Consider the following 25,216-nt stretch of genomic DNA (forward strand, 5'->3'; position numbering starts at 1 on the left):
GAATGACTTCATGGATAGACCATCTTAAATACACACACCATTTCTTAAATGAATGTAACTTATTCTCTGTGGGCTAAGAATGATGATAATCACTCAAGTCAAATAGCTTTGACCATAGCAGGAAATCTGTATCCAAAAATTGTGCCTACAATTCATTCCTTGGCCCAGCAGAATTATCAACTCTCAGTTTAGCTATGATGGAGGTAAAATCCTTTCGTGATGTGAGGGTCATTGAAGTACAGCCTTACTACTATGAACTCCAATGTCTAAAAATTGTTCTTATTTTGGGCTTGTACCACAGTAAGAGCCAAGATTTTAAGCTCTACTAAAATCAAAACAAACAAACAAAAAGACTTAATCTATTTATGTTCATTTAAAAAATACTAGTAGTGATGTATTATTTTAAAATATACAGTTAATATGTTTGGAGTTATTTCAAATTTATATTGAGACAAATGTATGTATTTTCAGTATTACTGTAGATAAGTATCTACATAAGATGGTTTAATTGTTGTTTTATATCAAACAATTTTTATAATACTCATTTTATTGTTATAATATTTTATAAATTTTAAAGAATATGACAACAAAAATGAAAGGTATTGCAGATATTGAAGGGGGGGTCTCTGGAAGATGTTGGGGTATAAAAGGGAAACAAGAATGTGATGTAATTCTATTTACTTAAAATACGTTTTTAAATGTCAACAAATTCAGATAAATTGAAATCATGTATCTTTTCTCATCATAATGCAATAAAAACTTAAATCAATTAAAAGAAAGAAAGAAAGAGAGAGAGAGAGAGAGAGAGAGAGAGAGAAAGAAAGAAAGAAAGAAAGAAAGAAAGAAAGAAAGAAAGAAAGAAAGAAAGAAAGGAAGGAAGGAAGGAAGGGAGAAGTTGGGGGGTCAATATCTGTGCTACAATCCATATAACCACAGAGATTAGGTACCTCGTAAAGGACTGGGGATGGGGAGGTTCTCCCAAGGAAGTGGATGTAGACTATATTGCTATGAAGAGTCTAAAGTGTGAGGATTAAATGAGGAGAGGATAGAAGAGAGGGACAAGCAAGTAAATATAGAAATGTAAATATGACAACTATCACAAGGTGTCATTTGAAAGCCCATTGAAAACCTGTTACTGAAGAAGCCTCCTAAATATATGAATATATGATAGAAATCTATAGTCACCAAATAATAGGGGAGAGAAGCTAGACATTTTATACGTCCAAGAGAAGCCCCCAGTAGCAGGAACGTGTTCTATCTAGTTGAGCCATTGGCCAATGGAAACTCCTAACATCTCAGACTATTGCCAAAGCTATTGGTTACTCTCTACAAACTGATGTTAAGACCCTGTTATGGAAGACAATACTAATATATCTCAACCCATACTATTGCCAAAGTTATTGGTGGTTCTCCACACACTGATGTTAAGGCCCTGTTACTGAAGATAACACATATATCTCATTGAACTTGAAAAAGTCAAGCAAGTGTCTAACTAGAGGCTTTTTTTCTCTTACTAATGATTAATGATACTGGAATGTACACTGCATGTTAGCAGAGGAGAAACAGAATTGTCAACTCAGCTACAAACTCTGTGACCTACATTGGTTACTTTCCTGGGAGATATGTTGGTGCAACCATAGCACAAATGTTGTAAGAGTAACCAGTCACTCTTGGATTGAATTTAAGGCCCACTTCCATAAGATGGAGCCATGTCTGACACTGCCAATAAAACCAAGAACCTGAAGTTGGATAGTCCATGGACCTAGGGGAAAATGTACCATTATTATTGTGCTAAAGAAACTAAGTGGGGTAGAGAGATGGCTCAGTGGTTAAGAGCACTGGCTTCTTGCTCTTCCAGAGGTTCTCAGTTCATTTCCCAGCAACCACATGCTGGCTCACAACCATCTGTAATGGGATTCGATGCCCTCTTTGGTGTGTCTGAAGACAGCTACAGTGTACTCATATACATATATAATAAACAAATCTTTTTTAAAAAAAGGAAACAGCAGTAAAATGACACATAATGACATTCTGCTATACCCATAAATCAGTGCCTTGCTCAACCATCTTCAGAAAGGCATCTTATTGCAATGGATGGGAAGTAACAGAGATCCACAACTAAACAATGTGATGTAGTGAGAGATATTGGACTATTCAGTCTTAAATGAGATGTGTTCACCGAACTCTCCCCTCAGGATTAAAGGAGCTATGCAGAAGAGGAGTCAGAAAAAGGTAAGAGCGGGGAGATGGATGATGCCAAGAAACCAGCATTCTCCAGACATAATAGGATTGATCAGCATATCAGTTCCCAGAGTCTGTTGCAGCATTCATAAACCCTTCACAAGTTCACAGGTTCTCAGAGCTGAGAGGGAGAAGCTGGCATGGCCTGCCCCCTCCCCAACCAAGAAATTCTTTACAACCAGTACCCACACGCAAAGGAAGCTTAGTCTTCTCCAGTGGAGTGTCACTGGCCGTATTAATCACACTTGGGGGTGGGGTCCGCGACCAAGAGTAGATAGCCAACGTAAAATTAACTCAATGATATTTTTGTAAACGTTTTTGTCTCATATAGCTTTGCTTGGACTTTTTTGTCTTATTGGGCATTGCTTGTATATTTTAGTTTCTGATTTTGTGTGTTTATAGAGTTGTGAGTCTAGCGTGAATGTGTGTGTGGGTGTGTATGAGCCCTGTGTGTGTGTGTGTGTGTGTGTGTGTGTGTATGTATATTTCTTGGGTTTTTTTATGCTTGATTGTCTTTTACTTGTTTTTAAAGGGAGAAGAAAAAGAAGGGCATGGAATTGGGCAAGTAGGGGGCTTCTGGAAAGAGCTGAGAGAGAGAAAAAGTGTGATCAGAATATATCACATGAAAACATTCTTTTCAATAAGATAAGATAAAAATAGGAACTAAGAAAAAGGCAGAAGAAGGATAGAGTGGCTCAGCAGTTAATTACACTCCTTGCTCTTGCAGAGGATAGAGTTAGATTCTCTAGACCCACATGGATGCTCACAGCTGTAACTCCAGTTCCAAGGGATCTGATGCCCTCTTCTGGCCTCTGTGGGCACCAAGCACACAAGAGGTAGAGGCAAAACACCAAAAATAAAATAATAAAATAAAATAATATTTTAAAATTAATAAAGTAAATATGTATTTAAAGAGGAAAGCATAGAGACAAGCCAAAAACATGTTTTATATGTGTGTGTATTTGTGTGTGTGTATGTGTGCGTTGAAAGTTGTGATGCAAAATGTACTTTACCAAGACTGCAAGAGAAAATAGTCCTTTTTTCAGACAATGTCTCTTTGTTGCTTTCATTCCCATTTCTACCTGGGTCTTCACAGCTCACCTTTGTCTCATTAGTGTGGCCTCCAGCACCACAGTTCAACATTTGGGGCTGTAATTTAGAGGCAGAGAACAGGTACCAAATGCTGTGACTGAGTTGAACCTCACAGATTGGAGAATCTGCCCTCTTGATGGTTTTCAATTGAGAAAATGGGATTTCATTATAAAGACAATGCCTGCGAAAGTGGCTGGGCAGGAAAGGGCACTTCCAGCACAGTGTTTTATGGGTTCAAACCATGTGGCTAAGAAGAGACTGGATTTTGAGACCTGCAAGGATTAGGGGACTCTCTACAGAAAATGTATTCTGCATAGCATATTTCTGGAAGGATATAATAGAAACCAGTATCAGGAGTGGCCCCTGGAGAGGGATGCATGAAGTTCAAGAGGAGAAAAGAAATTCACTGTTTGAGCTCACCATTTGAATTCCAAGCCCTGTGTGTGTATCAGTTTTTATGAGATAATAATTTTTAAACAAATAAGTATAATTAAAATTAAGGTTGAGGAGATAGTATGATCCCTAAAGCCTTGCCATACAAGCATTAGGATCCTAAGGTAGATGACACCTAAGGCAGAATAACACTCAAGGTCACCCTTTGAACATATACACCTACACAGACTTACAAACATGCATATATACATAGACTACACAATCAAAACAAAGCTAATTGAAACAACACCAAATTTGTGACTCTTCAATTTCTATACTGTGACTTAGTCTCTTCCTGTCTGTGTGTCCACAGAGGCCCTGTAATAGTCCTGTAATTTAAAAGGAAAGTTCCCCAAAAGTCAGGAAAGACAAGTGAAACAGCATCTTCTGGACATGACAGAAGAGCTGCACACGTGAGCTCACAGCACTGTGGTTATGTGCACAAAGGCAAACCAACCAACAGTGTCCCATGGAGGGAGAAGGAGTTCATGAACCGTATTCACTTATGGGTTAGAGGAGACTCATTGTCTTTAAGGATGTGGCCTCTGGTGTATCAATCATGTTCTGGTGGTTAGCCACCAGACCTAGGAATATCTGGGCAGCACCAATTAAATTTAAAAGTGATAAAGACAGAGAAGAAACTTTCTGACATTGGCAATCATTTTAAAAGGAAATATATATATATATAAAGATGGAGAAGAAACAAAGTGAGGTAGAGGAGCGGGAATAGATTTGGGGGAAATATGGGGACAAATGGGGAGAATATGATCAAAATACATCAAATGAAATCTTCAAATCAAAAATATTCAATTTCTCAATTCTTTGTAATACAATCTTCTAATTCACTCCTGAACTCCAGAACTAAGGTCTTCTTTATAGGGAAATCCCAATCCTGAGCACCTCAAAAGTAGCATATTCCAACCTAAATCCTTCTCCTCATTTTCTCTTTGCCCCAAGATTGTTATCCTTCCGATATTCTTAATAATTACTAGAAACAAGAGGTCATTTACTTTCTCAATAAAAGCTTTACCAATACCTTGGTTGGGGAGGAGTGGTCCTCCCTCTCCCTGTCTTTAACTCCAGTCACAAAATACTGATAAACCCTTTCCTATGTGGCTAAGAGAACATCAAACATCCTCTTGTACTATTGCACGGACTTTTTTCTATCCCGACACATAATATGGAGCATACGAGCAGCCTAGCTAACTTTTCTTCTTTACTATTCTCCACACTTCTGCAGACCCTGGTCATCTTTCTCAAACACAAACACCCGAGCATGCTTCAGGACCGTGGATAGTCCCCAGGGCCTACAGAGAACCAAAGCCTGTTTGTCCTACCTTGACAAATGATCACAATGAGTTCTGATGATTCTGTGCATAAGCTGTGTGTAAGCACTCTTGTCTATGAAACCTGCCTCCCCATACCTTCTGCATGCTCCACAACTTTGTGTTTGCTGTCCCCTTGCCTTAGAAAGTCTTCTTTTCTCTTTTCACAATACCTTGTCCAAAAATGAGCTCTCTGCTCACCATTCCTGACTTCTATTCTGGTTCTATCTCCTTTGAATGATTCTATCCTCTGGGATCCTCTAACATTTGCACATACCCAAGCAATAACCCTAAACAAATTCTTTTCTGATTATTTGTGCTTCTATCTCCCCTGCCAGAATGTCAACTGCATTAAAAAAAAAAAAAAACTGCTATATTTTATTCATCTTTAAATCAGCTGTACCTCCCTGCTAATACTGCACATAAATATTGCTGAATGAATTGGCTGAAAGTACCTTGGTAAAAATCTAACACATTATCCCCAAATTTTATAGACTTCTGTGGCTAAAATCTCATTTCTTGGCCGTCTTTTTGTGCATACCTATTGGCACGCTATCACCAGTCTCAGGAGGGCCAGTTATTCAAAGAGAGCTAACAAAGTGCCTGCTATTTGTAAACAGGGCCATTTGTAAACCCTCTGGGCTAGATTTAGAGATTGCCTTTCTAACTCTGACAATGCTCCTTTGAGCACTCCACTATAAGAGGCATTTCTTTTCCAAATGTCTGGAGTCCTATAAGTAACCTTTGTTTACCCTGAAACACTTTCAGAGAAGCTGAACAGAGCTTTAAAAAAAAATGTAGTTACCCTACAGGGACCCACCTGGCCAGTGGATCCTGCTAGCCTAGGAGGGGGGTGAGGGCTCCAGAAGCTTAGCTCTAATCCCTGCCCACCTTCGAGGCTATCAGCCACTTAACTGTTTGGACCTCGAGGGCTCTCTGCTCCCCAGTGAAGACCTTGGCAGCCCATTAATCATGTGCTTATTCAAGTAAAACAGCATCATAAGCAAAGTGATAACTTGAGAGCCTTGAAGAACAGTGGGCAAGAAATTAGCCTAAGACTGGGGCAAGGCACTCATCTGAATGGAGCCCAGGGAGGCTAACAACCATGACAGCTCCTAGCCTCAGGATCTTCCCTTCTCTGCTCTTTCTGGCTTAGAATTCTCTACCCTGAAATGTTTACATTCCGATCTCTGCTCTAATGTCATCTTCCAATGGGGCATCCTGGGGACCTACAGCAAAATTTACAGCAAGTCATTCTCTATACCACCCTCCTGCTCCATCTGCCTTCACAGTATCCACCAGCATTCATTGGTACTGACAGTATCTACTACCTGTCTGTTTACACATTAACCATTGCTCCCCAGCCAGCCAGCCAGGGGCAGTGGGGTTTTGTCTCATTCCCAAACTACCCAAGCTCATAGGTGTTTCCCAATAAATATTACACGTTTAAAAATGGCAAGTAGAATACAGGGCATCTGGCACTTGTAGACTGTAGACTCCCATATGTGGTAAATCTGCTTAACATGTAGGGATTCAGAGTCCCTGCCCCAACCCCCAATGCCCACCCATGATGTCATTATAGGAAACAACCTCATTGCTTCTCTGAGTGCTCTTAGCTCTCCCATTGGTAAGGAGAGAATGGATATATGGGCCACAAGATGAGTCTGAAGGAAAGCTGACAGGTGAAGAAGAATGATAACGCATCATTGCTATCTGGAAATTATGAATGATGGGAAACCATTCAGAGCGCTAAGACTGCAGGAGGCACATAATAGAATTTTGAGTTCAAGAAAAAGATGAAAGGGGAGCTTATACTGTGATGTCTGCATGTGAACTCCAACCTCCCGAACCCAAGAGGAACCTCCCAAGGAGAGGCGCATGTGTCCCGACTGTGTGCTGATGTCTCCCTTCTTTTTCTCATCAGCAATGGAGACAGGCTCAGGCAGAACATTTAGTGCTACAGTGAAGTAAGAGAGACAGCCCAAGCTACACTGTCAGAGGCTGGAGGTCCCAGCTGAAGATATTGATCATCCAGCCTGCTCGCCCTTCTCCACACAAGTGCTGTGGATCTCACTGCTAAAAAGATGAAATCAAGTCAAGTACGCCTTGACCATCTGACAATGCAGTGACCTTCATGCTGCTGAGCTCTGACTGCAATACTCACGGCTCTGGGGTGTAGAGGGGGTCGGAGCCATGCCGCACGTACTGAGTGCAGTGGAAAACTCTATAGGCCAGGCCTGCCAGGAAGTCTCTTGGGCTCAGGTAGCCAGCCACTGGTCTCACGGTGAAGCCAGATCGCTCTAAAGAGACAAGAGCAAGAACCAACTAAATTCAAATCTCAGGACCTGAGGGCCCACACATGGGTTGTTAGCATAAGGATTTTATTTTTCTTTTTTTTTTTCTTAATAACCTTTTAAGGACTAGAGGCTCATTTACCATTTCTGACACTTTGCTGTGCATGCTTTTACCCTTTGGGAAACGTCTTTGGCGATGACAGTTATTAAATAATACATTCATACATGACGGATTTTTCGAGTCTCAATTATTTGTGAGGATGTTCCAGAAACAGAGACATCCAGGTTCTAAAACTCCTGACAAATGAATGACATCTGTTAACAGACATCACGTTTCTGAACTCTGGTTACTAAAATATGCTCACGAAAGATGGTTTCCAGGGGAACGAGATGTTCATTAAAAAGGAAGGGTAAAAATATTTTTAGGCACTTAGACTCAGGAGCCAAATTAGAATAAGAAATCTCAAATACGTAGAAGATTATAACCTAGAGTGAAGGTTACTACATGTTCCAAACTTCTTTCCCTGAGAATCCACCCTGCTTGCCCATGTTGAATAGTGCATAGCTTAGGAAATCCCTCCACTAGGGTCTTAGAATCCTTTCCTTTGTTGTGTGTGTATGTGTGTGTGTGTGTAAAGTCCCTCCTAACATCATTCAATATCGCTGCTCTTTGTGCCATTGCATGGGTCACCATGTTATAAAGACAGACTAGATAGGCGGTGGTGGCACACGCCTTCAATCCCAGAACTTGGGAGGCAGAGGCAGGCAGATTTCTGGGTCCAAGGCCAACCTGGTCTACAGCGTGAATTCTAAGATAGCCAGGGCTACACAGAGAAACCCTGTCTCAAAAAAACCTAAAAATAAATAAATAAATAAATAAATAAAAGACAGACTAAAGCACTACATATGATATTGCTTAATGGTAGAAAGAAGGAAAGTAAGAGTATGATAAAATCAAAAGCTACCATCAGCTAAATGAATCTACAGCTCATCAATAGTCTAAATTTTATAAAAGTAAGTTGTTTTGTTGAAATATTGCATTTTAAAGTGGTTATGGTTGTTTAGTAAAAATGTATGTGTTTGAATGTAAAACATGCTTTTTTCACCCTTTTTTTCCTTTTTATTTATTCTTCTCTCATACGTCACATCCTGACTGCAGTGTCCCTGCCCTCTTCTTCTTCCTGTCCCTCTTCTCACCTCCTTTCCCCTTTCCTCTCCATTTCCCTTCAGAAAAGGGCAGGCCTCCCAGGGATATCAACCAAACATGGCATATCAAGCTACAATAAAACCAGGCACATACCTTCATATCAAGGCTGGACAAGACAACCCAGTAGGAGGATAGGGTCCCAAAAGCAGACAAAAGAATCAGAGACATCCCTACTCACATGGTCAGGAGTCCCACAAGAACACCAACCTATTCAACTATAACACATTTGCAGAGGATGCACACCCATTCAGGCTCCCTGATTGTTAGCTCAGTCTCTGGTTAGTTGATCTGTAGCCTGCTTTCTTGTGTCCTTGACTCCTCGGGTCCCTACAGTCCATCCTCTCCCTCTCCTGAAGTCTCCCCCGAGCTCCACCTAGTGGTAAAACTTATTTATAGACATAACACACAGTCAAATGATTGCTAAAGTCAACCTAATACGTCCTTCTCTGCATAGATCCATGTGTGTGGTAAGAGCACCATAAAAATCTACTCTTAGCAAATTACCATTATATAGTACAGTGTGTCCAGCCATCATCACCCGGCTATAAGCTTGATATCTAGACTTATGCACTGTGCATAACTACACTTTGTACCCTTTGACAAACATCTGCCACACCCTCCACTCTCCCACCACTGATCCATTGCCTGGTTCGGTATAGTCCATGGTTTTAGATTCCACACACAATGGGGTCATATGTTCTTTGTCTTTCTGGCTCTGGCTTATCTCTCTTAGCATAGTATCTGGGGCAGGGCTTACCCCTGATCTGAGCATTGAACAGGCCTCTGGTCTGAAATTGTTGGTGTTTTTTAGGAGAGTACCTCAAGATGGCTGGAAACAGCAACTAAGTTTATAAAAGAAGTCCATCCTGTGATCTCTGGTACCAGCATGGAAAGTGCACTGTTTTCAGGCCTCCCTGCAGCTGTAAATCTAGCAGCATTATGTTTATGCCAAGAATTTCCACCTTAGATTATTCCCCTGAGTATCAAAAATGTAAGTGTATTTTCTTCTTTTCTTAAATTATGTCAATTGCAGCAGCATATCCTATATGAGAGCATGAGTTGGTATACCGAGGAACATTTTTTTATTTTAATAGTTTTGTACTTTATTTCATGTAAATTAGAAAGATATAAAATTTCGACATGGAGAACTTTAACTATATTAATGGCTTAGAAGCTTCTGTGTTATATAAATGAGGTGTTTTTTAAGTGAGTCAATTAAAATAAACCGAAACCCACGCACCTGAACTTGCCTTATTGCTGCTATGTGGCAGGGAGTGACTCAAACTGAATTCTACTCAAACTGACTCACATGAAAATAGCAACCTGGGAGACAGATAGGGGGAAAAACTGTGAAATAATATACTTATGACTAAGGCTGAGAAACAAGAGAGCAAAACGTGAATCCTAGGTATGAGAAATGGATCCCACTCTAAGCATCCAGACTCCTGCATCTCTGTGGGAAGCAGAAACATGAGCATCAGGGTACCTGGGAGAACAGAGTCCAGCTAAACCACAGCGGAACGCACTATGGAACTAGGTGCCGAAGAAGAGATGCGGATCAGGGCTTTCTATCTCTCCTCCTCAATAATAAATGCAGGGTAGTGGACAGTGTTCACTCTCAAGCTCCTTCTCCATGGTCAGGGCTAGCTGTGGCTCTTGGTGGCCCAGCCGTCAGACTATCGTGCACCCTGATCCACATGTGATACAGAATGAAGCAGAGGGCGGAGTCACGACACTGTCATAACAAGGAATCACAGGCTGAGCCGTGCATACCCGTCCAAATTCAGCTCCTAGTCTGTGTCTGTGGACCTAGTGTTTAGTAGGCAGGGAGATGTTAGCAAGCTGGGGAGACCTGAGGATCAGACAACAGCCTGTAAGCCAAGAGCTGGAGCAACAGGAGTCTTACCAAAAGAATGGGATTTGAATTCTGTCTTAGTCAGGGTTTCTATTCCTGCACAAACATCACAACCAAGAAGCAAGTTGGGGAGGAAAGGGTTTATTCAGCTTACTTCCATATTGCTATTTATCACCAAGGAAGTCAGGACTGGAACTCAAGCAGGTCAGGAAGCAGGAGCTGATGCAGAGGCCATGGAGGGATGTTTCTTACTGACTTGCTTCCCCTGGCTTGCTCAGCTTGCTTTCTTATAGAACCCAAGACTTCCAGCCCAGGGATGGCACCACCCACAAGGGGCCTTCCCACCCTTGATCACTAATTGAGAAAATGCCCCACAGCTGGATCTCCTGTAGGCATTTCCTCACCTGAAGCTCCTTTCTCTGCGATAACTCCAGCTTGTGTCAGGTTGACACACAAACCAGCCAGTACAAATCCTCTCTCTGCTCCTGGGAGATGTTAGATCCCAAACACACCAGAAAGTCATTAATAGATAATTGTCTAACCTGGCTCGAGGAGGCCTCAACCTTTCACATCTCTGTCTAGCAGGAGGCATTCTGATAAAGAACGACACACACCATTGTCCCCTCCTGTAAGAGTCTATCCAAACAGGCCTGTCAATCACATGAAAAGGACAAAGTCCCACAGGAAAAACTGTTTGTTCTAAAGAACTTGGAAAAAACCTACCTAAAACATAGATTGAAACATCAGTCCCTTTGGTCATTATCCATTCTCACCCCTTGAGGGTATACTTTGCTTTACTGTGTGATAAATTCTGTTTGCTGCACTATTCTCTATGAGTCTCATTATATGAGCTCCTTTGGTGGATAACACATTCACCAGAGCTAAGAGAGGAGGCTAAATTGAGATCATGTTAATAGCAGGAGAATAGGTTTTGTACTTTTTCATGTACACAATAAAATGACTATGTAAGTGCTCATGTGATTCCCTTAAGAATCTTAGACCACAAAACTCAAAATATTTACTAACCTCGCCCTACCCTTGACAGCCACTGAGAGTTTCTAAGCCAGTCTGTGAGACAAAAGGTAATGCTTTAGGTGATGTTTCAGAAAGGAATGCTTATGTGGAAGGAACCAGCAGAAGAGTAAAGGAAAAAGCTCAGGAATCAAGATGGCAAAATGGTGGGAATCTTAGTGTGGGTAGAAGATGTAGAATAAAAGGGGGAGCTAGGGGCTGGAGAGGTGGCTCAGCAGTTAAGAGCACAGACTGTTCTTCCAGATGTCCTGAGTTTAAAACCTAGCAACTAGAGGTTGTGGAGAAAGAGGAACATTCCTTCATTGATGGTGGGATTGCAAGCTGGTACAACTACTCTGGAAATCAGTTTGGCTGTTCCTCTAGAAATTGGACATAGTGCTACCAGAGGACCCAGGTATACCACTCCTGGGCATATACCCAGAAGATGCTCCAACATGTAATAAGAATACATGCTCCACTATGTTCATAGCACCCTTATTTATAATAGCCAGAAACTGGAAACAACCCAGATGTCCCTCAACAGAGGAATAGATACAGAAAATGTGGTACATCTACACAATGGAGTACTACTCAGCTATTAAAAACAATGAATTTATAAAATTCTTAGGGAAATGGAGTGATCTGGAGAATATCATCCTGAGTGAGGTAACCCAATCACAAAAGAACACACATGGTATGCACTCTCTGGTGAGTGGATATTAGCCCAGAAGATTGGAATACACAAAGTACAATACGCAAACTACAAGAAACTCAAGAAGAAGGAAAATCAAGGTGTGGATACTTCATTCCTTCTTAAAAGAGGGAACAAAATACCCATGGCAGGAGTTGAGAGACAAGCTATGGAGCAGAGACTGAAAGAAGGACAATCCAGAGACTGCTCCACCTGGGAATCCTTCCCATATTCAATCATCAAATCCAGACACTATTGTGGCTGCCAGCAAGTGCTGGCTGACAGGAGCCTGATATAGCTGTCTCCTGAGAGGTTCTAACAGTGCCCAACTAATACAGGAGTAGAGACTCACAGCCATCCATTGGACTGAACACAGGGTCCCCAGTGAAGGAGCTAGAGAAAGGACCCAAGGAGCTGAAGGGGTTTGCAGCCCCTGAGGACAAAGAACAATATGAACTAACTAGTACCCTCAGAGCTCCGAGGGACTAAAACACCAGCCAAAGAGTACACATGGTGGGGCTAATGGCACCAGCAGCATATGTATAGCAGAGGATGGCCTAGTCGGTCACCAAGAGCAGGAGAGGCCCTTGGTCCTATGAAGGTTCTATGCCCCAGTGTAGGGGAATGCCAGGGCCTAGAAGCAGGAGGGGGTGGGTTGGTGAGCAGGGGAAGAGGGGAGGGAACAGGGGTTTTTTTGGGGGGGGGTGGTTTTTGTTTTTGGTTATTTTATTTTATTTGGAGGGGAAACTGGGAAAGGAGATATCATATGACATGTAAATAAAGAAAATATCTAATAAAAAGAAAAAAGAAAAAAAAACCAGCAACCACATAGTGGCTCACAACCATCTGTAATGAGATCAGATGCACTCTTCTGGTGCGTCTGAAGACAGCTACAGTGTACTTAATATAATAAATAAATATTTCTTTTTTTAAAAAGTACTTTTAAAAGGGGGGGCTAGATAGGTAGGGTGTCCCCAAAGCTCAATGCTGCAGCCTGGGAGAGTCCAGGTAGAAGCGAAGATGGCAAGCTCTATCCACATAACAGCCCTCTAAAGATGCCCACAGCCTAATCACCCTGAGGCTGCAAATGCTATCTAACTTGTACAAACAATGTTTAGAGATGTGATCTAACAATGGCTCCTGAGATGAGGGTGCTATCCTGGATTATCCAACTAGGGGAGTTAAAATCATAAAGGTCTTTATAAGAAGGAAGCAGGAGAGGAAGCTAGACAAGGCATGATGGAGACAGAAACAAAAGGCCAGCATGGGGGCTGGAGAGATGGCTCAGCGGTGAAGAGCACTGACTGCTCTTCCAGAGGTCCTGAGTTCAATTCCCAGCAACCACATGGTGGCTAACAACCATCTGCAATGGGGTCTGATGCCCTCTTCTGGTGTGTCTGAAGAGAGCAATGGTGTACTCATATACAGTAAATAAGTAAATAATTAAATAATAAATAAATCTTTATTTCTTAAGAAAAAGAGAGAGAGAATGGCTAGCATGCTGAAGAGGAAGCCATGGGCCAAGCAGCGCAGGTGAATAGCAACAGCTGAAAAGGGCAAAGGAACTGAAGCCCCGCCCCACAAGAGGGATACGGCCCCTTCAACACCTTGATCATACGCGTCTGATCTCCATGGTTAAGTATAAGTAATAGTTTGTGTTGAGAAGATGTTCCAAGCTACTATTCTTCGCAGGTGTTCTTTGGGGCTTGCTCTATAACAGCCCCAAAGAAAGGCCTCAGCAGACACCCAGAGCTTCATCAATAGCCAAATCCATGTCTCCACAGGCAAGTATCCATTCTGCTGCCCCCTGGGAGTTGGAGTTGATTGTTGGGTCAGTGGTCCCTGCCGTAAGTCACTACATTTCCCTTTTGGAAAGGGGGCTATTGGTGAGCCCTGTGTCCTTGAAAAGCGGCCGGGGATGAGGAACAAGGAAAGGCAGCCTGCTCGGTCTTACCTTTCAGAAACATGGAGACATCTTCCAGTTGCGGCACGTTGTCTTCCCTATAGCCACAGTACTTGGTCAGCAGGGGGAAGTTTTTCAGGTACTCCCGGCAAGCATGAGTCGGGTAGAGTTTGGAGAGCTCCCGGAACACAACACCCCAAGTTTTCGTTTCTTCTTCTGTGTACTCCACCCTGGGGATGGGTTGGCCACTAGGCAGGCAGGAAGAGAAAATAGTGAATCTAGGCCACTAGGTTAAACAGCATGACATTAATGAAAGAGAAGTTACACACACTCACACACACACACACACACACACACACACACACACTGGAACAAGTAAGTGTCCGAGAAAGGATTCCATTAAGTACTGAAATAAGTGCCACTCTGCAATACCTAGTGTATTTGCATCCTTGTAAAAGTTTTTAATGAAGTTACATCTTCACATATACCCTCTTAGAAACATGGCAAGACATGTGGTCTTTACATATGTGTGTCTGTCCTTGGGAGGGGGTATGTGGATGTGTATACATGTATGAAGTGGTGTATCCACATACATTCAGAATCCAGTAGAGAGCCCTCAGTATCCAGCACTAGCATGCTCCACCTTATTCCCTTGAGGCAGGATCTCCCACGGAATCTGGAACTCCCTTTTTCAGCAAGGTTGGCAGAACACTGTCCCCAGCAACCCTCCTATCTCCCCCAACATGCCAACAACTGAAGTGACATGCATGTAGCCACATCCAGCTTTTCACAGAGGTGCTGGAGATCCAACCTAGGTCCTCGTGTTTGTGCGACGAGTGATCTTATCCACTGAGCCACCTCCCCACTTCCAAGATTTATGTTCTTAAGCTGAGATGGGGAACAAGTCAGAGCGCTCTGTTGGAACAGGGTGCTTGAAGTACAAAAGTCTTAGGAGAGTCTTTTCTGGAGAAGGTCCTCTGTTGAAAATAAACCTGCTTCCTGAGTTTTCTTTGTTCCTCACCCAGACTCGCCCCAATTTCCAAGTGTAATTTTATGATTATTTGTTCAGTGCCCAAAATGTCTGGCAAATACTAAACGTCTGTGCTGAATTTAAAAGAGTTTTTGTAAACTACAGAAATAAGAAACATTTACTGCAGGTCCTACTGAGAGGCAGACGCGTGACACCCTCTTACTTGAAGACAAGTGTTAACAAAGTTCCTCTGAGAAGGGCCAGATAGTAAGTATCATCATAAGCTTTCGGGTTATGAGATCTCTGTCACAGTTCTGCTATGGTAGCTCACGTGCAGCCATAAAGTGGATCTGGAAGCTCCTTTTTATGAACCCATATGTGGCAATGTGCTGGTAACATTGTTTGATTATTGACATCTTGAATCAGAGCAATCATGGACCCCTCCCTGGAAGAGGCACATTCTGTGCTGACATAGGACCTGGAGTTCCCTAATAGTAACAAGAAGTGCTGATTTAACAGTAGACAGCAGCCATGAGCAAAGAGCATGGCTCCGGATGTCGCCTGAGGCCTATTAGAGAAGAGTGCCATTGGGTGCTTCTGCAAGCTTGAGGAATGGACTTGACTCTGAACTTAGCATCTCTCTGAGATATCTAGTCTGAATCCAGGAAATGTCTGTAATCCCAGTGTGTGGAAGACTGAGGAAAAAAGAAGGGAAGAGTCAAGGATGGCCTGTGTACATAGAAACTTTCAGAACTGTATGAGTTACATAAGACCCTGTCAAAACAAACCAACAACATATGTACTTTGAGTTAGGTTTGAGAAATCCTATTGTGATGTACTTAACAGCTAACCCAGCATATCCACAATGCCTACCCTGACCCCTAAATAGAAATGCTGTTCCTGGTGTTAGTAAGCAGAGAGAGAGAGAGAGAGAGAGAGAGAGAGAGAGAGAGAGAGAGAGAGAGAGAGAGAGACAGACAGACAGAGACAGAGACAGAGAGACAGAGACAGAGACAGAGACAGAGGGAGACAGAGACAGAGACAGACACAGACAGACACAGAGACAGAGAGACAGAGACAGACACAGAGAGACAGAGAGAGAGGGAGACAGAGGGACAGACAGGGAGAGAGGGAGAGAGGGAGAAGGAGAGGGAGAGGGAGACAGAGGGACAGACATGGAGAGAGGGAGAGAGGGAGAAGGAGAGGGAGAGGGAGAGGGAGAGGGAGAGGGAGACTAGCAATTCAAATGCAATCTAGTCCTGCAGGTGTTTATCACAGGCACCCACCCTCAGACAAGATAGATAGTCCCTGCCACCCAGGTGATTGCCACAGCAGGACACCACCAAGGAGCTGAGACCATTCTGGAGAACCCCTGAAGTCATAACATAGAAGAATCGGGTGCTAAGAACAGGCTCCCAAACAGATCTCCCCAAACATCCCAACCCCAGTCCTCTGCCTATGTCTAGGTTCCTGTCAAAATACATTGTTTAACATTCACGTCAAAATGTAGTTCCTACTGCTCCCAAATTGTTTATTTTTTTAATCAAAATATACGAGGAATGGGGGAATAACACATACCCAAGGAAGGACTAGAAATTGATATTCGCTTTCTTTACCGAGAGTAGGACTTTTGCAGACCAAATTAGAAGAAGATTGGCCTTGTTTAAATTTGGCTGTTGACAATGAATGAAAATTTACAACCTGGCAAATATTTCCCTGGGAGATCAGGACTGCTAAGTCCTCATACTCATGGTGAGCTTATAACAAAAGCCTGATATGCAAAAAATAAAAACAGAAAAGATGCAAGAAAGAAATGTATAAGTAGGCTGCGTCTGCATCCAGAAATTCAGCAAAATCAATGAGTCAGGCAGGCCAAGAAACCTAATAAGATCTGTGCATGATCAGAAGGTGGAAAGGCAACGAGGCCGAAACAATAAATGAAATATTGAAAAGCCATTTGAAAAGAATCATTAGGCCAAACTTTTCCCTTCAGGACCAATGTACAGACGTGAAACACTTCAAAGGCAAGCTGGATGTAGCCAACAGGGTACAAAAGAAGAATAAGTAAGAATTAGGACAGGAAGAGAGAATTGCACAGGTCTGTTACTTGATGAATTTCCCACAGTGCAATCTTGTGAATATGGATGGCTGCAGATATTCTCATCTGCTTCTGCATGCCTGCCCCACTTGCTCGCTGAAATGATGACTACTACATAACATACTGCTGGTACCCTGAGCCCAGGTAAGACACTTCTAGTCTAGAGGAATGATTTCTCGCACCACTTGGACCCCTGCTCTGGATAATTTTTTAAACAGTCTAAAACTTCATCAAAAAGAAAAGGCTAGTTTAATCCATTTCATATCTATTGGGAAATATTCAAAGTACAGCAAACATAAGAAGCTTCCATTTTCTGTCTAGTCCCAAGAAGTACTTACTATGTACTTCAGACTGCATGCCAGACACTCTTTCAAGGTTGAGCACTTGCATGTGAGTAAACCCATTCAATTCTCACAACTCCATAAGTAGATATTGTCCTTATCCACATACTTAGTATATAAGGAAAGGGAGACACCGGGAGATTGTCTAAAATCTTGGACCAAGGCTTATTGTCTGGCATAAAATGGTAGTCTTCCTCCATTTGCTTATACCCATGAGAGTAAAACCACACTCCAGAGATTAACTCATGCCATATACCAAGCTAAAGTAAGGTGTTTAGGTATATATATAAATGTTTATAAAATATGATCTATATTCATGTCTGCAAGATTAGCAAATGTGTCCTTGTAGTTCACAAAAGGCATTTTTCACAGAGGCCATAGGTAGGACAGGGCTCCCCCACAGAGTAAAGATGCAGTGGGGACACCAGCAATATAAAGCCATCAATACGGGGTTTTCAATGTTTTTTAATATATCATTTTAATAGCATATGTGTGTTTTGTGGGAATGTATGTCTATGCACCTCACGCACCAAGGAGTCCGGAAGAGAGCATCAGATACCCCAGAGCTGAATTTATGATATTTGTGAGCTATCATGTGTGTATTGAAAGGCAAGTCTTGGGTCCTCCAGAAGAGTAGTCAGTACTCCCAGTCCCTGAGCCATCTCTCCAGCCCTGTGTTTCTTCTAACCCCTTGAAACATGACATTTGGAAAAATAAAATAGCCATGGGAAAAATCCAAATGTGTTCTTTCTTCACATTGGCTCTGGATTAGCAGACAGTTGTGTGTTTGGGTTTGCTGAGTTTAATAATTCTGCCAGAGAAGCACACTGGAGGGGTGTCCTGACTTTGTGTGGGATATCATATATATCCATATATTCTTATATATTTATCACTGGGTCCATACGTATTCATGTATTTTATGTGTATGAGTGCTCTGTCTTGCACACCAGAAGAGAGCATCAAATCCCATTATAGATGTTGGTGAGCTACCATGTGGTTGCTGAGAATTGAACTTGGGACCTCTGGAAGAGCATCCAAGTGCATGTCATGATGAGGACGTAACAGACTCTTGTCTCAGCATCCTAAAACTCTGCTTTAGACTGGGAATGAAGTGGCTTAAACAGTCTACATTCTAGGGAGAACAGCCAGCATTTGAAATCAGATACACCTTCCAGGTCTTCACCGCCAACCAGCTCTCCCATAGCACCCTGTCCACCAGACCACAGACCTCACCTGCCAGCCTTATATGGAGTTTGCTGGAAAGAGCAGGGAGTTTTTCTCTTCCTTCCATCAGGAGGTTAGGCCACTGCCTGTAACTTTTTCTAAGGACTGTAAACTCCTGTCAACTTTTACTAACTTTCTCAGATGAATTTTGCCAGAGCAGTAATCCCAGTACTGCCACCAGAGGAGAACTTTCCCCGGGTCATTTGGAAACCTGGGAATGTGGTACACTGTGCTAGAAAGGGAAAACATATCCTTTTTTGTGTCCTCTGAAATGTAAGGTTAGCATGAATGTATAGCCTAATGTCCAGCAAAATATAGAAATGTCCAGTCTGTTGTTCATGGAAGGAAGCTAAGAAAGCCTGCCCTGTTCAGTTCTCTTCAGTGCTCTGTCTGTAGACAGAAGACTCTACTGGGTGCTTTCACCTTTTGTTGAAGAGGTGTCACAGGGTCCCAAGCAATGATTTTTCTGATTCAGAGGAAAGATCGGGGATGTGAATGAAGACAACGCTAAGAGGGCAGAGCATGTTTCTGCATGCAAAGTGATGGAGAGAAAGACATCACCCTCAGAAAACAACTCAGAGCATGATGCAGATGCCGGCACTGCAACAGAGAGCACCTCGTCAGAAAGAAGCTGTCTGAACCAGAGTATGGTCTAAGGCTCACCCTGGACCTTCTAACAATCACATGAAAAACAAAACAAAAATATTTCAGCTTCCCTCCAACCCCTACCTGATGGATACTCTCACCTGAGGAACTTGAGTCAAAAGGAAAAAAGGTATTTCAGGATCCTGGCTCAGAGATATCTCCAAACCGATAAAATCAGACACATATTTAATCCAAATAACTGTGGGGAAGAGAGGATGCTCTTTGAATCAAGTTTGAGATTAATCTTTTTTAAATGAACAGGACCAGGTCTTAAATACCCAAGTGAGACTTTCCTAATAATTGAAAATGACAGGATATTAGATGTTGCTAAGGAACTTGTTTCCCTGCAGGAAAGTGGGACTCAAAACACAATACAGTTGAAAGCAATGGGTAGGAAAATAAAAGTATTTTGTGTTGCTATAAATCCCAACAATGCAATACTCCTCAGCAAGCTAATTATACATAAATATTTAATTGGCTATCTAGAGAGCCTCCTCCATTTTTACAGAATTAGCTGGGATTGTAGAATTCTCAACAACTACCAAATTATTATTCATGGCTTCCCAGTTCTCTGCAGAAAAGCAGACATGACTTTTGATAACTCTTAGTCACTGTAGATTCTATCTACACTCTTGCCCCAGAATGACAAACTATAGCTTTTTAAACGAGGGGACGAGACAAGAAAGGAGCTGATGGCCAGCGTGGAGATTTAGGTTTGACAGTAGGGAAAAGATAAAAACTCTGATAAAAACCCAGATGACAAACTTTCTTTGGAAATACTGAAATCTGTAAGAGGGGTCTTTCTTGTGTGTTTAATCCCACGGGCGGGCTGAGGAGATAGGGCAGTGAGGTACATGGCTGCCATCCAAGCGTGAGGATCTGAGTCTAAAGCTCCAGCACCCAGGCACAGTGGAGAGTATCTACAACCCCAGGACTGAGGGGAGGGAAGCCAGAGACAGGTGAAAGCCAGGCACAGTGGAGAGTGTCTACAACCCCAGGACTGAGGGGAGGGAAGCCAGAGACAGGCCTGTCTCTGGTGCTCACTGACCAGCTAGTCTAGAAAATGAAAAGTTTAGAGGGAGAATGTGTCTCAAAAACTAAAGGAGAAAGTAATGAAGATGTCTGACACCAACCTCTGCCCTCCACAGGCATGCATTCTTATGTGCATACACCCACACATGAAAAACACCCCCCACACACACAAGCACACACACAACACACAAGAAACACACCCACACAAACACAGGCATCCACACATGCACACAAACACACACACAGGCATACACACGCATTCCTGTTCACACACACACCCACACCAACACATATATGCACACACAAAACACTCACACACACAACACACAGATGCTTACGTTCACACAAGTCCACACACACACAAACACACACAAAACACACCCACAGAAGGACACAGGTGCACACACAAAACATACACACAGACACACACATGTATTCACACATACACTTACCCAGCATGCATAAAGCCTTCAAATTCAGTCTTAATCATAGGAAAGATTGCAAGGCAGGGTAAAGGGAAGATAGGAGGAAGAGAAAAGAAAGAAACCCCACCACTCTTCCTGGAAATTCCTACCTGTTTCCACAAAACAAAACAAAACAAAACAGGCTGAAAGAGGCACCGACAAAGCAGGTACAGACCAAGCACTCTGTCCAAGTTTTCAGCTTGTTAGAGCAAAGTCGATTATTGTACTGGCTAGTTTTGTGTGTCAACTTGACACAGGCTGGAGTTATCACAGAAGGGAGCTTCAGTTGGGGAAGTGCCTCCATGAGACCCAGCTGTGGGGCATTTTCTCAATTAGTGATCAAGGGGGTAGGGCCCCTTGTGGGTGGTGCCATCCCTGGGCTGGAGGTCTTGGGTTCTATAAGAAAGCAGGCTGAGCAAGCCAGGGGAAGCAAGCCAGTAAAGAACATCCCTCCATGGCCTCTGCATCATCTCCTGCTTCCTGACATGCTTGAGTTCCAGTCCTGACTTCCTCTGGTGATCAACAGCCATGTGGAAGTGTAAGCTGAATAAACCCTTTCCTCCCCAACTTGCCTCTTGGTCATAATGTTTGTGCAGGAATAGAAACCCTGACTAATACAATTATCAAATGGGTTTTGACACAGACATCTTAGGGACTCACACCCCACAGAAACTTGAACTGTGTGGAATCTTTTTTTACAGCCAGATCAATAAGCAACAAGGTCTTCATTTCACTTAACTGTCTGATCTTCTTCTCCAGCACTACAAAAAGCAATATATTTTTCTTACAATTTTTTTTAAATTGAAGAACTGCAATTTAATATTAAATTCATATTAAAACAATATCTGTTCATGCGGGGTAGTACTTCCAGGCCACTTCCTAGAGTCTTTCCTGCTAGAATTCCCAGGACAAGATGTCATTCCTCTGCCTGTTTTCTTATAGGCACTCCAGTATGGAGAACCCATTCAGTGGTAGAAGACAAGGCAGAGCTCAATCAATGGTATTAGTGTGGAGAAGGCAAGACTGGATGGAACACGGCACAAATCGCTTCTTTGTAAACAGTTGAGTTTTCTCAGAATCAAGGGACAAACAGAGCAGAAGAGAAACGGAGAATTGGTTCAGACCGGTGAATACGATTTTAACAAAACAAGCAAACACACAAAGCTCATCTTTCTATTTCATTTCATTACACATCCCTGGGGGCATGAGGTGCCTCACTTATTCAAGAGCTGCTCATCTACCTGGAATAGATTCTCTCTCTTTTCTTCTCATCTTTTCTCTCCTTCAGAATCAGAGCATGTCTCTCTTGATTGACACTCCTACCCAAGGTTACAGAAGGAAAATGGGAAGAGATGAAATAAAAAATACAGCTTGTTAGCAATTAGTCGGCCTCTACAGGATCAGAGGGGGCCTCTGGAGAAAGTTTACGGGAACTTCAAGGCTAGTGGTCTCTGTCTTTGTTCTCCTTGACTCTTGAAAGGATTTTGCTATGCTTGTCTGTAAACACAGCCTGATGGCGGCATAGTCCCTTGGGAGCCATCTGTAATGTAGCCCTTTCCTCACTATCAAAGAAAGTACATGACAACATACAACAATAAGACTATCTCGTTATAAGAGCCTGCTTTTTATCTGGTATAATTTTTAATTTGCCATTCATAACATTCACTTTTGTTAGTAAGCGTTTATTCTGCTTCTGGAATCGAGGTGATGCCAGTAATCAGAAATTTCAGTAGCTCCTGAACATGCTTCCTGATAGCCAGAGAACAATCCTTACATTCGTGAAATCAACTCACCTGCTGATGACTTGGAAAAGGATGAATATTCAATAGTAAAATAGTTTATATGTATGAAACCAAGAAAAAATGTTGGCAGGAGAAAGAAATACCCTGTGTAGATTGGATGATATCCATTAAGGTTTAACCAAATAGCAGAGATGATTTCTCATACTGACTTCTAAAGATATATAAGAAGTGCCTGGGTTTCTTTTATTTCTTTTATTCTTTCGAGAATTCATGAGGCTGGAGAGATGGCTCAGCAGTTAAGAGCACTGGATGCTCTTGCAGAGGACACAGGTTCGATTCATAGCACCCACCTGTGGCTTACAACAATCCATAGTTCCATTTTAACATCCAACACCCTCTTCTGACCTCTATGGACACTACATGCATATATTTACATGCATCCAAGACATTCAAACACAAAAAATAAAGTAAATACATGTAAGAGAAAACCGGAGAAGAGAATAAATGAAATAAGCCAAACATACAGAAATAAGAACCCCATATTCCCTGTCATCCAGAAAGTAGAGAGGCCTGGATAATGGATAATGGACTTTATCAGTACACAAGATATACATGTTTGGAAAAACCACACTGACCCCAACTAATGTGCACAATTAGTACATAATCAATAATTTTAAAATAATCACTATATATATATTCTAATTCATCTGTCATTAAGATATATGCTTCTTAGATGTAAAAATCATTTTATTTGTTCATTTTTAATTCAATTTTTTTGTTTTTTTAGTTTTATACATGAATATTATATTCACATTATATCTGCCCCTTCCTCTCCCTCCAATGCCAACTCCAACAATACATGTTTATAAAAATAAACACAACACGATGATTCCATTGAGTATATCTCATATATATGAGTATGTGCATATGTGTGCATGTGTGTGCACATAGGAGTGCGAGAGTGTGCACATTGTGTGCACATGTGTGCATGTGTGCATGTCTGTGTGTGCATGGGTTTAAGGTTATCCAGTTGGGACTGGTGGTCTGCTCATTTTGTATTTCTGACACCTAGAGTGGAAGCTGACATATGCTGCTGTTCAATAAGCAATATTTGCTGAATGAGTAAATCCAGCAGTCGGCTTAAAGCAAGCTGCAATTTCAATTATTGAAAAATATTACAGTTGTGCTTCAGGAAGCCGGGCAGATAAGTATCTGCCTTACATCATTCTTGCCTTGTGTATTCTAAGCTACAGAAACTGCAACTGAAGGTCTTGGGGTCCCCATAAGTTCTCTGGTCACTTCCCTTTACCTGTATGCACCTTCACTTTTCATGCAACTGTTTTTTCCTCCTGGTTTTCTCCATACAGCTTCCTACCCCTGCCTAGACACTGTCACCCAGACATCTGGAGGCGTAATTTTCACCATGAAAGAAATCAACATTTGGAAACCCCAAAAGACATAAAAGTCTCAACATGACTAAATACGGAGTTACTTCTCTGGCTAGGTAACCTGGTGAATGAACATGCCAAAATATTCTCAAGGACATGAACACAATGATCTGAGGATGTCTTCCACTGAAGGAAACTGGTAAGTTCTTGCAGCAACTTACCCTCCAACTAAGTTATGTCAGGATTCCGATAGGCTCAAGTGGTCTGACCTAAACAGGTGGGGAGGGGGCATAACTGCTACACCGTACCAGAGAATACACAAAAAGGCACAGACATTTTTAAACGCCCCCTTAGGCCAGTCAGGTAAGGAGCATTTGTGATCACGTATTTTATTTGCTTTTGCAAATGGGTTTCGCGCACATGAATTTTCGTAAATGAGTCTATGGGCCCTAAGGAACTTTTATATGGGAGCAAACAAAATTGTTGGTTTTGTTTTGTTCGCATTGTTAATATTGGTGCTTCCTTTACAAGAGACATAATGAAAATAAACCACTTCACCTCAGGGGCCTGGGGAGACAGGAGATTTAGCTCCCAGAAACTGTGTGTTTTATTTGTCCTATGCCCCACAGGACAGGGCCTCTTGCCATTTTCTAACCTTGTAGAAGGTCCTCTTCACATTACAGAGAAGAGATTTTCATCTGCACAATCTAGCATGACGTTAAATATCAAAAGCAACAGCTATGGGCTTGACACCCATCAATGAGCTCCTGCACAACCAGCATGCAGCCATCATGCCAACACAGAAAAGATCTAAATTCCCAAGTCACCAACAGCAAGCAACCACCTCAGGCCATTAAAATAGAGATACCCAGAGCTAGATGCCCTCAGAGCTCTAAATTCAATCTGGTTAGTCTTTTAACCAGGGTAACAAAAAAATAAATGCTGTTGACTTGTGGCCATGTCCTTTTTTGGTAGTGGGTGAAAGAGAATGGTTAATTTGACATTTCAAAGCCTTATCCAAGTTTATAATAGCAATTATCCATCATTTAACTGAAACAGTCACAATAAATACAGCAGCTAGTTATATAGAACTATGTTTACTTCACAGGAGACTATTAATATCCCCACTATATGGTTGAGAAAGCTGAGGCCAATCAGTTCATATGTGGCAAAGCCAGCTCTATAGATTCCATTCTCCCTCTCCCTCTCCCTCTCCCTCTCCCTCTCCCTCTCCCTCTCCCTCTCTCCCTCTCCCTCTCTC

The 25,216-nt window shown here is 42.1% G+C and overlaps 1 protein-coding gene across 5 annotated transcripts in view; it reads right to left on the reverse strand.

Moving 5' to 3' along the window:
* Tph2 (tryptophan hydroxylase 2) overlaps nt 1-25,216 on the reverse strand; it is a 114,829-nt gene that overhangs the window by 66,438 nt on the left and 23,175 nt on the right. For all 5 annotated transcript variants that reach the window (XR_004112909.1, XM_031350086.1, XM_031350085.1 and 2 more), the window contains exons 6-7: nt 14,103-14,299; nt 7,255-7,390 (exon numbers count right to left, since the gene is read on the reverse strand). Coding sequence is in view for 4 of the 5 variants with exons in the window: in XM_031350086.1 (XP_031205946.1) it covers nt 7,255-7,390; nt 14,103-14,299 (333 nt within the window). In the remaining variant the exon portion in view is untranslated. The remainder of the gene's footprint in view (nt 1-7,254; nt 7,391-14,102; nt 14,300-25,216) is intronic.

This window comes from Mastomys coucha, unplaced genomic scaffold (genome assembly GCF_008632895.1).
Source record: "Mastomys coucha isolate ucsf_1 unplaced genomic scaffold, UCSF_Mcou_1 pScaffold4, whole genome shotgun sequence".
Taxonomy (NCBI): Eukaryota; Metazoa; Chordata; class Mammalia; order Rodentia; family Muridae; genus Mastomys; species Mastomys coucha.